The sequence below is a fragment of the Falco peregrinus genome, chromosome 5 (genome assembly GCF_023634155.1).
Source record: "Falco peregrinus isolate bFalPer1 chromosome 5, bFalPer1.pri, whole genome shotgun sequence".
Lineage (NCBI taxonomy): Eukaryota > Metazoa > Chordata > Aves > Falconiformes > Falconidae > Falco > Falco peregrinus.
This window is the reverse complement of record NC_073725.1, coordinates 22622181-22637097: the sequence shown is the minus strand read 5'-3', so window position 1 is coordinate 22637097 and position 14917 is coordinate 22622181. Positions and strand designations below refer to the sequence as shown.

Below are 14917 nucleotides of genomic sequence, written 5' to 3'. Positions count from 1 at the left end.
ATCATGTCACCATGCAGACACGGATCAGCTGAGAGCTATCGTACAGCTGCCTCTTATGTGATGCACTGAAAAGGCTTTTACTTCCATTCTTCTCACTCTTGCCCCAGATAAGCTGATTTAATTAGATTCTTAGTAAAATTTAAGTTCAGAAGTGACAGACTTTACTCATGCAGAATGCTGAAATTTCATGGTCTTTGCCTTAAGCGTAAACTCAAGATCTGAATTTCAACACTTATGTTGTTGAAGGGAAAGTTAAGTGACGTTAAGGGGCAGGAAAAAAGATGAGCCTGTGGCTCTATTTTTCTACCAGCCATCCCCGCTCAGCTTCCCTGTGCCCTGAGTGCCCTGTGCTGTGCCTGCCCGTCAGACTGTCTCCCTTACCCTGACCTTGTCCTTTTGCAATAAAGGACGACTGCTCTTTTGCAAGATTTAATTTCTTTGCCTTTTTAAATGTTTTTCTTTTATCTTACAGTCTATCTACAACTGGGGATAAGCTGCAAGTCTAAGAGCAGGCAGGTAAGACAGAACCTCATTTGGCATTTCTAATAAGGACTGCTTAACTGTAAAATACCAAGAACCACAGACCTTGGCAGGGGCAGCTATTGGGAAGATGTGATATTCACGGATGATATTCATACATAAGTTGTATATTGTTTCCTCTGTTTGGATTTGTAATGAGAAGATTCTCTCATGGATTCTTCAATAGAAAAGTCTCAGGCTCACCTTCTCCACTGGCATGATTTTCTTCTGCTGGGGGAGTGGAGGTTTCTAGGATGAGTTTGAACAGTGATCTCAAAGTTATGCTGCAAGAGTTTCAGATGATTGAAATTCTGCCTGATCTGAATGTAGAACTTGTTGCTTATTCTCACCTACTTTCCTGATCTGCGGAATGTAGTGAATTCAGAGCCTATTTTTTTAGGAAAGGAACCAAAAGTCCAAATCACCTCACAGCTCCTCACGTATTCCTGAAAATATCCATATTTTTAGTGCTTTTGGAAGCCCCAAATGCTATTTATCAGTGCTTCCATATCTACATTTTTTGGCTATTGGGTTCACAATTAGAAGATGCAGTTCAACAATATGTGATTTAATCTTGTCTCCTGTTAATCAGAGATTACAGAGGCTAAAATGCCTTATCTTCCCTCAAGTATCAGAGGCCACATTTTGCTTAGCAAAATATATTATTCATAAGCAAAGATACACTTAGATGTGCAGTAAACAGAGCACCAATTAGCACCACAGTTGGTTTACAAAGTATTTTTTTGTTTGTTTGTTTGTTTTCATAAGGTTTTCTGACAGCTTTCTAAAGGGCATTATTTCCCCAAAAGTATCTTCCAGTTTGGTAATGAGATTCAGTGTTTCTTGTGTCAGGAGCAAAATACTTACACAGATCAGGAAATGTAAATACCGTACCCTCCCCATTACCATTTCTGTGACCTCTGAAATACGAAGAAAACAAACTCTAATATTTCAAAATGTCAAGATCTCTAATGAGGAATGTCTCGTGAGAGTCTTCTCATTAGAGAAAGAAGTGGAGACTCTAACCATGTGTGAAATGGCCCACGTTGCATTACCTGGAGGTGCAAAGTTTGTCCAAGTCACAAGGTAGACATGGGCTCCTGAGCAGGTTACTACTACTTAACAGGTTGAATGGCTTGGCCTTGGTAGTGGTACGTTGGCATGCTCTTGACACATAGAAATACAGGACAGTTCAACTTACTTTAGCCTACAACAAAAGAGAGTTAAGGTGTCACACCTGATGTTTGCTTGGTTCGAGAGTACAGCCACGCCAGCTACTGCCTGTGACCCAGCTTGTGGTAAACTATCAGGTTCTGCCCATTTGATCTTTTTGGTGACCTGCTACTTCCTTCACCTCCTACAACACCAGATTTCTCATCATTAAATTATTTACTTAACACCCTGGCCAGTGTTTCACAATGCTAGGTTTTTAGTTTGGCAGCACTTGCATTCATTCAGTCCTGACAATATGAGATACTGAGGAAATCACAGCAGCAGCCAGTTTGGGGTATAATGTTCTGTTACAGAGAGGAGTGCCTACATGCTGCTAGGGAAAAATTGTATTAACTCTCACTTTCAGATCTTATTTTTTACATTCTCAAGCATTTTTATAGTGAATCTACAACTTCTGTTGGCACGAGTAGGAAATGGTATACAACAAGTAGCTGATTCTTATTCAAATTATGCTCAGTTTGCTGCTAGAGAGTCTGGTTTATGTTACTGCAGCAAATTACAGGATGTCAGTAACCTTTATGTTCTCAATTTGGATGGATATTCTTGCACTGAGTAAGCCAGAAGGAACTTATGTTAGAATTTATGAGCGGAAGAATAACCCAGTAGAGAATGTGAAAGTATGTTTTCTCCTTCTTTATTGACACAATTTTGTTAAATAGAAAAGAAAACTTTGAAAGTTAGACAAAAAATATTCATCTTGTGGAATGCTGAAGGATATCTACTACTGCTCCTAGGCAAATGCTACCCCAGCTTGCAGAGGATCAATGAGTGTTATTTCGAGGGGAAGTAACAACTACAGACACTGCATCTTTGCATCTTATTTATTCCCATTTCATCATCATGAAGTGACAAAATATGCACCTTACAGCTCATAGGTATAGCACACTTGGTGTCCAGTAAACAATGTTATCACTTCTAAGACAAATATTTTCTCCTCCAGAAACTCCTGCAACTGTCCTGCAACTGTCTCACTCCTCTCACACATTTAGAGCACAATGCAAAGCCCAGAGAAATCACAAATTTCCACAGAACGTCAGTGAATTACACTTTAAAAAACATTATACACACACACAAAAAAGTTGTACCAGTGTGTGCTGGAATGAGAATTTAATATACTTCAGTTGTTTGGTTTTTTACTAAAAAAGCAGGGATTGAAATTTGTTTTCATATTTGCTCTAAGTATATCTTCAATGGCTCTGCAGCAGACAGTGGAAGCCAATTCATAGTGCTCGCTTTTAAATAGCAGGGGCTTAGAGTGCACTGCTACTGGTTTATGAAGTGTACAGGCAGCTATTTTTCCATTCTTATTGACATGTGTTGCATTTACCTAAGACTAACATACACTGTGAGTTGAGCTTCCCACAATGGTATTATTCTGCAACTTTGCCACTGAGGTTAAAATGTTTCCTTGTCTAATGCAATCAGTCTCTTGGTCTTTTCTTTAGTTTGACACGGTTCTGGTTTGATAGGGGAAAAAAGGTAAGAAAATAATTTTTTTATTATTTCTTCTTGTTCGCAGTTTCCTTGTCAGTACCAGAAATGGTACAAATGACTGTGCAAAGCTACAGGAGGTAGGTGTCAGACACTGTAGACATCTGTTATTTTTTCTTCCTTTGTGATAAAAGAAGGCATTTTAGGGGTTTGGGGTGGGCTTTTTTTTTTTTTTTTTTTCTTCTCTCAAACTGATAGCTACGGTGTTAGTTCAAAAATCTACATATCTCTCTAGGCCTGTTTAAGATGTGAGCTGATGGATAACCTGTAATGATAAAAAAGTTATTAATGCAATGCTTCAACTGTGTATAAACATTTGCTACTGATCTTGACAGGTACGTGTAAGCTTGGGCATAACAAAACTGTGTTATCTTACCTATGGAGAAAGACTACCGTGCTGCAGGATATTCCTTTTGCAGTGAGCAGGCTCAGGAAAGCCGTTATTTCTCCACAGATTAGCGGATACAAACACATTGAGAAGGGAAGTGCAGGATTGTTCTCAGGTGCCGCTCCTGCTGCTGCAACTCATTGTGCCTTGTCTCTCCAAAACTTTGTTAAGAGCAATTATATCTTTTCAAGTAGGTGGCTAGAGAAACCGTGCTCCCTAAAGGTTCCCCAAAGATTCACCATCTGTCAAAAGTGAGCCATTCTGCCACCTTTATAATTAGCATTTACTGGTACCTCACACCTACGTTCTCACACCTACTGTAACATACTGTTCCCGAGAATACGCACATTGCCACACTCTCATGCCGACTTCTTCTAAGGCATTGCTATTATGTATCATTATAAACCAAGACAAAATGCAAATGTTTACTCTAGGAAAAAATCATAATGACATCCCAAAGGAGCACATGAGTAAACACATTTCATTGTTGCTTTTTTCTAACCAGGTCCCTGCAAGAGTTTTCAGAAAGTCCAGTTATGCCAAGATGCAAGAGTCTCAGCTCTTCCTACTCACTCACTGGTGCACCCAAGAGGTTAGTTATTTCCACGTATTTCCAACTAAGAGTACAAGGTAACAGCCCATCTAGGGATGAACAAATTTGAGTACAATTTTGGATATGCATTCAAGGTCTTGGTTTGTAAAAGGCATGTCCTCATTTATTTTCAACGATCAAAACAACCTTCTTAAAAGCAGGTGTCTGACCTCAAATGCATTTGTACCAGTAAAAAACAAAAACCTACCTGAAACTGCAGTGGGCTTTGAACCTCCTGGAAGGCAAAGGGCTGCGAGGTCTTATGGCAGCTGCAGCACGTCTTACCTGTACTGTGTCTGGAGAGAAGTGAGCCTGCAGAGCTGTGAACCTACACCTTTTATTAATGTCCTTCTTGCTAAACTATCTAGATCCAATGCCACCAGATTCCTCAAGGGAGAGGAACGTGTACTAATCATTTAGCAATGTGGCTGAAAATTACTACTTTCACTTAAGCGGTAGTATCCGTAAGAGGGGAAAAGAAGGGAAGGGAATTATTTAACAAAAATGAGACCGTATGATAGCTACTGCAAGAGAAAGAGAAAAGTGGTGCCAAGACAGTGGTGTAAGTAGTCCTAATGTTTTCACCACAGCATCACTGAATGGCTGTCACTTTGGGAAAAGGATCCGGTGGAGATTCTGCTTGATTTGGGGTTTGGTACAGAAGAACCTGATGTCTGCACTAAAATCCCTCCTCGGTTCCTCAGTGGTGCTTCTGTAGCAAAAGGGATCAACATCCGAGTCTTTTTGGAAGCTCAGAAGCAGAGAATGGACGTCGAGAGGCCAAACCTATATGGTAAGGAGAGACATTTTGTCAAAAAGAGAATTTTCAGCCATAAATAGTGTAGGGGCTTGAGAGGGTAGGGAAGAAGAGGCTTGGGAGAGAAAATCTATCAAAAGGGGACATGTGTTTTGGAGACATTAAGGATCCTCACATACCCCTTTGTGGCAATGATACTTCCTAACGTGACTGAGATACTGTATAGCTCTCCTCAGCTGTGCACCTTGATTTCTGTGCTGAAGCCTCCAACTTGTGGCAGTTCAAAACATAACTGCCCATCCCCTGTAAGACCTACTCTACCACCAGAGGTTATTGTTGGTGTTGCAGAGGCTGCAGAACTGAACATGGGTCCACCACTTCAGCCACTTAACTGGCAGTGTGTTAACATGTACCCACCATCACTGGTGGTGTAAGCCAATATACAGGATTTTTAATTCAGCCAGGCCAGATGTGAGCTCTCATTCCCTCTTCCCCTTGGTGGGTGCAGGACCTCTCTCACCAGGAAATGTGCAGAGCAGATGACAAGGTCTTAAATTCCCATGACTAGAGCTGCCAGAGCTTGTGCATCAGACCCACAAAACCCTAATTAGAAGCTAACCATTCTGTGGTTCAAATATGCCCTAAGATGTAGATGAGGACCATATTTTAAGTACAATAAAATTACACCATTTAAAGCACACAGTCTTAATTTTTCTTCATTTAGATAGTTTTAGTTCTCATTTTGTGTATTTTGCATTTAGGAAATGAATACAAGGTCCTCACCCTAAAGATATATCTGCATTAAAATAGCATTGTTAATTCACTGGTATATCACCCATCTGAAAAGTCCAATTTTGACATCAGTTCCCCTCATGCTTGCTGCACAGGATAGCCAGATGGCTCTCGAAATCTTCTGTTTACTTAAGATGCTCAGTGAAACAGGATCTCTCACATAGCCCTTGCATTCCCGTTTAGAATTACACCAAGGAAGCTGTATGGATGGAATGAGAATTGAAACAGAAATGTCAGAGCATTGTGGAAAATGTGGGATTTTTTTCTCTCTTCTTGTTGGTTTGTTGGGTGGGGTTTTTTTGTGGTTTGTTTTTTGTTGGGTTTTTTTTTTTTTTTTTTTGATAGAAAGCCCTGTGCACACATTTCGATATTTACAGCAAACTGACACATCAAACAGGTTTCTCAGCTCTCTCTTTCCTTCTCTTTCTGTAACTCCTCTGGGAGAGAGGGAGAGAGGGATCAGAGATAATCAGTATGAGTGGATGGTGGATGAAGACCTCAGGGAAGAAGGCAGAGAACTAGAAGGGAATGAGAGCAGAGAAAGCCTCTGAGGGAAGGAGTTTGCACAGGGAAGGCAGGCAGTGATAAGCCAAGGTGTGAATTTAATGACTCCTCCTGTAGTCATCCTCAATGGGAGCACTCTTAGTACATGTTAATGGCTTATCTGTACGGGGGAGTTGCTGTGAAGTAAGATAAGATTTGAATTTCTGTTTTGGTGGGTGTGATGTCCATCAAAACATACTATCTTGCTTTTGACAGTTTGGGAGGGGGTTTTCACACCATCTGTTTAGGCCTCCTAAGTATGTGCCTGGGCTGGGAACATTTAATCAAGAGAGGTGGGATTCATCCTTCAGAGATACTTACCTCTTCTCTTCTCACTAACTACATGTTTCCATATATGCAGTGCTTAACCTCAGCCTGGTTCACTGCACCAAATTATAGGCATTTAGCAAAAGCGCCATCTCATGGAGCTTAATCACTGTAGAGTCTTTCTGTCTCCAGGGCAAGTGGACATAGTCAGGTGGCACCTGTGAATGGTCATCCAGCCACTGCTTAAAACACCTCTCAGAGGAAGACAATCTGTCTCAGTGACCATGTAGATAATTTTGCACAGGTACCTTCCTACAGGTGGTGTTCCAGGAGAAGAGTTACAGCTAAAAAGGGTTATATCAGGTTCAGCATACAAAAGCCTGAGGAATGGTATTTGTTTGCAAACTGGTGGGTTTTTTCACCAATATTGCCAGCCTTAGGTTGTCGCAGTGAGGCATAGCAAGAAGGAGGAGTGGAAGATTCATCTTTATTAGATTTTAAAATGGATGACATCTCTAGGGAGGGACCGGATCTCTCTGCCTTCAGTACTAGTACTGTACCTAAATGTTCAGGTATCTAATGAGCCCGCTCTTCTAAAGCAGAAGCCTGTATTCCCTGTAATGACTGTGAGGAGAACAGGTGCTTTTGAAGATCTCCAGAAGACGACCCAAAAAAAGACTCTTCTCTGTAAATTAAATAGAAGGTTCAGGTCTAGAGATGTTCCTGGGCATTTGCCTCTCCATGAACAATACAGGGAAGGCCAGGCTCCTTAATGCTGGAGGCCTGCATTACCAAGGCTTTGAAATGAAAGTTTCACCAAAGTGAGGCAGACCATGTGCCACCTCTAGAGATTTCAAGACTGTATTGAACCACTATTCCCAGAGATGTGCTGGATTAATTCAGTTCTTGTCACCCTATTTGGTTTATTATCACCGAACTGTTTCAATGCAAATGCAGCCTGAATCCCTCTCATTTGTCCCTAGTCCCGGAAAAGGAAGAAGTTGTTTAATCTGAGTTAGTGAATGCCTGAGAGAGGTTATCTCATTGTCCTATGTACTTGCTCCTATTCTCTGAATCAGCAGAGAAAGTTAATTGATTTAACATGACAAGTGTTACTCTGAGAGAGATAAGAAGAGCTGGATGTGGCTTGGAGCAACCTGGTCTAGTGGAAGGTGTCCCTGCCCACGGCAGGGGGCGGAACTAGATGATCTTTAAGGTCCCTTCCAACCCAAACCATTCTGTGATTCTATAATAAGGAGAAAGATTATAGGTACGATATGGAAGACAAGAAACCAGGAGGAAAAAAGGAGAGGGAGGTGAGAGGGGCCAAGGACTTCCATAGCAGAGTGATCCCTCTCCACTTCCATATTTCATTAATTTCCTAGTGCAGTCCTTTTCTGTTTCTGTCTGGCTCTGCCCTGCTTCTGATGAATATAGCTTCCTAGACCTCCTTCACTGCTGATTAGACCTTTTAAAATATGTGTGGATTGCTTCAAAGTTACCTGTTAACTGTCCCCTCACTTGGTGCTGTTTCCCCAGCATTGTCAGAGGGAGTATTCAAAAGGTTTAGTTCACAAAAATAAGATGTATTTTCAAAATGTTGGTCAACCTTTCAGTTTCTCAGGCAGATCCAAAAGAAAAGCTTATTCCTTTCCTTTTCCAGTGGTGAAAACTTTATTGACCTCATTATTAGAGGTGATATTTGACTTCCTAACTGAAGAAATAGTCACTTGACAATCAGAAGTTAAGTGAAAAGTATTATATTTCTGAATATGTTGATGTCCAAATTCTTTGTAAACTTCAAGTTTCTGAATGCCTTAGTTCAGAAATGTTGAAATGTTTTAATCTGATGCTTAATACTAAACCTCACCACCACATTTCAATACCACCTTTCTGTACTGCCGTGTATAAATTTACTTGGGGTTTGGTGTCTTCTTTCTGTGGATTTTTCACACTCATTCCTGCCTGTTTAAGCTGCTGCAAGCCTCTGTCCTGGTTTCAGCTGGGACAGAGTTGATTTTGTTCTTAGTAGCTGATACAGTGCTGTGTTCTGGATTTAGCATAAGAATCATGTTGATAACACACTGATGTTTTAGTTGTGGCTGAGTAGCACTTACTCTAAGTCAAGGACTTTTTCAGTCTCCCATGCCAGTGAGCACCAGTGAGCAGGTGCATGAGAAGCTGGGAGGGAGCACAGCCAGGACAGCTGACCCAACTAGCCAAAGGGATATTCCAAACCACAGAATGTCACACTCAGTATATAAACTGGGGGCAGTTGGCTGGGGGCTGCTGATCGCTGCCCAGGGACTGGGCAGGGCATTGGTCAGTGGGTGGTGAGCAACTGTATTGTGCATCACTTGCATTTTTTTCCTTTTGGGTTTTGTTGCTCTCTCCCTCTCTCTCCTTTTCTTCATCACCATCATCATTACTATTTTTCAATTATTACATTGTTCTTATCTCAACCCACAGGTTTTACCTTGTGCCCTGATTGCCCTCCCCGTCTCAGTGGGGGTGGCAGGGAGCAAGCAAGCAGCTGCATGGTACTGAGTTTCCCTCTGGGGTTAAACCATTGACAGCCCCTCACAGGAGCTGCAGTTCAAGTCTCACTGTCCTCTGTGAGGTGAATGCACTAGGTGGACACCGTTTCCCATGATATGTGGTTGTCCTGTGACCACCACAGGTCAGCTAGGAAAGAGTAGAAGTACATCAGCCAGTAAATTCACCCCTAGAAGAGAAATTAAATGTAAATTGTTAAATGCTTTCTCTGAAGTGCAGCTTTAACTGAAGCAAATGCAGTATTGCCAAGACTCAGGTTGTAGCAACCTAAAAAAAAGAGAAATATTTTAATATATGGCAAAGTAGACAATGTTGAAATTTCGTTTTTACTTTTCCTGTGCAATTTCAGAAGCCTTGGTTTTCCCGCTAAAACTTTTAATTTTTTTTCCAAATTCTGCCATTTGCTGTGAAATAAAGATGCTGATTGAAAAAATCTTGTTGGTTCTGGAATTGTTCTGTGTTCCTTCATCCCACTGTGGGCCTACTGAAGACTTTCCAAATCTTTCATGTAGATAACTATGTCAGCCTATGTAATACCAGATTTAAGGAGAGAGGAACAAAACTGTGAGCTTCCTCTCCTAAATTATAAAGCAGTTGATCATAAAGTCATTAGAAACCCTATAAAAGATACAGATTCTACTGAAGATTCATTGATGTTGCTTACAGCACGGCCATTTGCTGTTTCAGCTGAAGTTTCTAGTGAAAGTGAATCTGCATTTATGTCCCTTAATATGTCATCTGTGCTACAGTTTTCAGCTATTTTGCAGCAGGCTGCAGACACTAAAGAGATCTTATCAGCCTCTTGCCTGTTTGAGGTGGGATCCTTGAGGAGCATGCCTAGAAACTGAAGGGACTGCTTGCCCGGAGAGAAATAAATAGTTCATTGCAGCAAGGCTGTCCTTGACATAATTTCTTCATGACCTGTGTATTTATTGCATTGCAGATAAGTGAGGATTTTTTTAATGTTATTCATTTATCATTTCTCTTGTTGTTTGATTTGTTCTTTAGGTGTCCCAGGCTCTTTGAAATAATTTACAAAAGCTAAGCAGTGTGTAAAAACTGTTTAAAATTGCAGGAGGTTTGGTTCTGGTTCAAATCAAAAGACGGACTGGACTGCTGTGCCACTGTCAGTCAAAGGAGATTAGCGCTTGGCATTTTTATGGTCTCATGTAGTCGGAGCCAGATGAAATACTGAGGATAAAATGTGCTTTACACAGAGAGCATGTGGTAGCACAATGGATGTACAAAACCAAAAATTATTTACTCTGACACCCCAAACTGTCGCAAATGGAAACTGCAAAACTGTGTGATGTGCGTACTGATAGATCAGATAACTCCTTTAAACAGCATCAGGTGAAACCTTTGACCATGTCTTACAAAGTGGAAATGTTTTCCTCCAGTGTTAAAAATCCGTGCCTGGGGCAAAGACAAAAAAGAATGTTGTTGAGGTACAGTAACTATCAGGAATTACATGCCACGGTATTGGTCCCCAACGCAAAGGACCAACTCAGATCCATGTTAAATATCCCCTTGCTGTCTAACTGTCAGTGAAGCAGCGTTAGCAGCAGCCTGCATGCAGAGCACATGCAGTAAATTTGGCTGCTCTCTAAGAGAAATGGCAGCCAAGAAAGTTAGCATTTTGCCATCTACTGTCCTCAATGAATCCTTCAAGGAAGGAGGAGTCCTGGTGACAGATTCATTGCCTCAGGATCAGTACAGACACAATGTGCAAGCAAATGTGTTGCTTTGCTTTGTATAAATAACTTCATGGTGTTGTAATGGTGGAAGTCTCCAGGAGCACTTAGAGAAAACATTATTTGCTTTTCTTTAGATGTTATGCCATGGAAAAAAATGACCCAGAAATTACAGGGGGTTAGTACAATGAAAAAAAATCTGGGAACTTGTATACAACATCAGCTGTGAGTTTCTGGGGGATAAGTGTTTTGCTTTGTGCTGCTGTGAAAATGAGAACATAGCTTCTGTGGTCATTTTTTTTAACAGTTAATGGCTATATGCATTTTGCAGTTATCCTGGACAGCTGCCAGTGGTAAACATTTGAGATCAGATTTTAATAACTTTATTCACATGAATTTTAATAAGTCCTTAAACATGGCATCCAAGTCTGGCCCAGCCAACCAGAGAATTTCAGGCTGGATTCTGTAACCTTTGTTCACATAGAATAGTATTCAGCTGCACTTGACCCAACAAATTCAATGTTGTGTAAGTGTTTGTAAAATATAAAGAACTATGCAGTGACGTCTCTGTATAGCCTGAATGGATCCTCTGGAAGCAAATGGAAAAATTTAGCCCCTTTTGAATGAGGTAGGTAGTATGTTTCTTGGCAGTGACAAGTTTGAATAATCATTGTACCTGATTATTTCAAAATTATACTTTTTAATAACCATGTTGCCTTCCGTTCTGCCAAATCTAAGAACGTTTTCGACAGCTGGAAGTACTTGACCACGTAACCAGTGCCCTCTCATCTTTGCTGACTGATGTCAACACCCAGCAGACCAAAGCACAGGATGCCCGCGGGGATGAGATCGGTCTCCTGGATGCTGCGAAGAGTAGACCTGTGGTCACGCAAGCAAAGAGGAGAAGACTAGGTCAGCTCCTGAAAAGGGCTTCTCGGCAGACAATGCTGCTGGAGCAGGGCTCACCAGCACCTGGGGAAACCAACTTGCACAGCAGGAAAGAGCAACCTTGTTCTTGTGCAGATATTGTTGAGAGTGGGACAGCCCAGACACGCTTTCCTGCATGTGTTACGTTGGGCTGCCTGGCCCAGGAGCAAACCACCAGAGACAGAGGTGCCTCGGCGTACCCCATATCCCAGTGCCCACCAGCTCCACTGAGGAAAGCCTGGGCTTCATCACACCTAGTTGCAAAACAGCCCCATCTTTCTCCTGCATGTGAAGTGCCTGCCAAAGATGGGCCAAGAAAGGAGCCACCTTCGCTTGTGGCCCACATGCTGCAAAAAGTGGCCAACCTAAAGTGCAAGCTGCCAGACTCGTTTGAAATGGAAGAGGTGAGGTGAATCTGTGTGTATTCTGCCAGCAATGTATCTCCACCCATATTTATGGTATCAGTGTGGATTCTCTTTTTCAGGATGGAAGCTAGAGTAAATTATTTCAACAAACACCATGCAGCAGCATTATGGGGAAAAACAATAGGATTTACACTACTCGTTGGGCTTTTGATTATTTTAAATTGTCTTTGTGTTAGGGTACTGTCAAAGAAGTTGGCACTGAAGTTACCGAGGTAAGATTCATTCAATCGCTGTGATAGTGTAAGAAGCCAATGTGTTTCGTGCAGCACTAGGTGGTTGGTTTTTTACAGAAGGAAGTTGCAGGAATACTAATACATATGGTAATGGATATTTTTACAGATCCAGTCATTAACCAGGGTTGTTTCATTTTTTTTCCCTATCTTTTTTTCCATCTCAAGTTCATTTTCTGGTGTGCTCTTTCAGAAAGTTGCATCACAAAATTAGCCTTGGTTTTATAGCAATGTTTGAAATATTTTATCGCTCTGTAAGCTGAGCATCCTAAAGCCAGAATAACTCAGAACAGCAGCTTGTTCTCATACCCAGTCTGTGAAGCCCATAATACTCGGCTCTCTGTATGTTTTAGCAACAGTGAGTTGTCAGTGGGGGTTCAAAACAAAGTAGCAGAGACCAAGATACTTGCCAGTCCATTTCTTACATCTGGAGCTGTTTTGTGAGCAGCAGTTTTTCTGGCCATACTACTGCATAAAAAGGTCTATGGTAGGATACTCTCCAATCCTACAGACTCCAATGGGATGCTGACAGGAATACTCTTCCCTTTCTGGCCATCCTTCAAGAATGAGGAAAAGGAAGGAGTCCAAAAATTAGCCTTTACTGTAAGAATCAAAGAAAGGAGGAGAAATGGGGGGTTGGCAGCCCCCTGAAAACATATGGACATGGGAGGGAGGGAAGTAAGGGAATGAAAGGAGTGAGCAGTGAGTGGCTGGAAAAGGTGGGAGGTTTAAAAAAACTCCATTCTTTAAAGCATTGGAAAAGGTTGGACTAAGGTGGTGGCGTTCTTCTTGAGGAAAGGATATTTATCTTTTCATGTCCTTTCAAAAGCATGTTTTTCTGTGAAAGGTTTGGTGCAGCTTTCTTGTTGGCAGAGCTGTCTCAAGAAGCAGAGCACAGGCCTGATTATTAGCCTCAGTGGGAAAGAGGGTGTCTTTTGGAGACCTCCAACACAGCAAATTTATGGTTCCAGAGCAGCCCATATGTCTTTGTAAAGCACTTGGCATGCTGGACTTGCAGCTCTGTGACTAGAAGCTCGCACAAAAGTGAGGACGTCGACAAAGAAGTAAATGCAGATGATCGTAAACGTCCCAGTTTGGTGGCTAAGACAATTTGGTGAATTCTGTATGCCCAAATTAGGGTATACTTTGTTTAACTTCTGAGTATTCTCTAGCACATCATTAAATGAAGGCTGTAAGAACGACATGCTGGCTGAAACTATCAGGCTGTCTAAACTGTTAGTCTGACAATGGCCAGTTGCAGATGTATGGAGAAAAGACTAACAGGCACATGTAGAGCAAGATTTCTCTTGTATTCTTCTAGCCTTTGACAATGAGAGGCTTAGAGATCTCTTGAGCTACAGACTGCATGGAGGACACATCCAACATTCATGTGCATGTGTTACTTGCATCTAATAGTTCTGCTTTTCTATTAAGTTTTTCTCTGAAGGAGTTTATCTGGCACCATGACATGATGTTCCCCTTGATGCTATGAAAAAGTCAAATGGGTCTTCATTCCTAGAGAAAAACAAATTCTGACCTTACATATACTCTTTGGCAAGAATTTGCCTCCATATGGTTACATTGCCTTGGGTGTCTTCTACTAAGTCTTTTTTCCTAGGCACATTTCTCTGAGGCTGTTAAAACAAGATTGTTAGTGAATTTACATGTTGGGGACCTTTATGTATTGATTACTTTGAGCAAGGCTTGGAAAGGTTCTGAGACTAGAGCCTGGTTTATGTCAAGAAAAAATATTTTTTTAAAGGAGATAACCAAAAAGGAACCATCTGAAAGATTTTATGTTTTCATTTTGAAACATCTAGAATATTTTTTTAGTTTTTACTCCTACACCCATAATAAGGCACACAGTTGTAATCACTATGATCAACAAGAATTTTTCTTCTTTTCTCAGATTCAGAGTTTTGAGGATGAAGATCCATGTAGAAATCCTCCTGACACCACTTCAGGTGAGTGTTAAGAAACACAATTTGGTCAGTTTTGCTTCTAAAACACTGTTCCCGTGTTAGCTGCTTTTAAAGTTTATCCTAACAATGCATTTTCCTTGTCCCCTCCCATCACCTCTGGCATTTGGATGCTTTATTCTAGACATGGTAGTCTAGATGATGTGACTTGATAAACCACAGGGCTGTAAAATACACTCAGCTTGTCAGGGAGACATGATGAGTGCACATGAAAAGGGTATCTCACATGCGCAGCTTGGAGTGCGTGAGGTCCCTGTTTGAGGCTTTGAGAGACCTCTCTGCTCTTCCAAGTGACACCAAAGCTTTGCTCGTCCTTGGTGAATTATTTGCCAGGCTCAGACCAATGCCTTATCCACCAGTTTTCAGATATCTGGGAGATAAGTCAACCACGAGACTGGACTTTGCAACCACTCTGTACCCAGCTCACCCAGGCCCATGCAACCAGGGCGTTCTGGTGGCAGCATGGCCCCTACCCCATCATCTGAGTGTGCTGTATTACACAGACCATCACCACATGAGCTGAC

At 41.5% G+C, this 14917-nt stretch overlaps 1 protein-coding gene across 1 annotated transcript in view; it reads left to right on the top strand.

Moving 5' to 3' along the window:
• Window positions 1–469: 469 nt before the first annotated feature.
• The window catches only part of ITPRID1 (ITPR interacting domain containing 1), a 38422-nt gene continuing 23974 nt past the window's right edge, over window positions 470–14917 (top strand). Inside the window, exons 1-6 of the mRNA XM_055805742.1 lie at window positions 470–516; window positions 3272–3323; window positions 4137–4223; window positions 4814–5016; window positions 11571–12163; window positions 14324–14378. Coding sequence (XP_055661717.1) covers window positions 3292–3323; window positions 4137–4223; window positions 4814–5016; window positions 11571–12163; window positions 14324–14378 — 970 coding nt within the window. The 5' untranslated portion in view covers window positions 470–516; window positions 3272–3291. The remainder of the gene's footprint in view (window positions 517–3271; window positions 3324–4136; window positions 4224–4813; window positions 5017–11570; window positions 12164–14323; window positions 14379–14917) is intronic.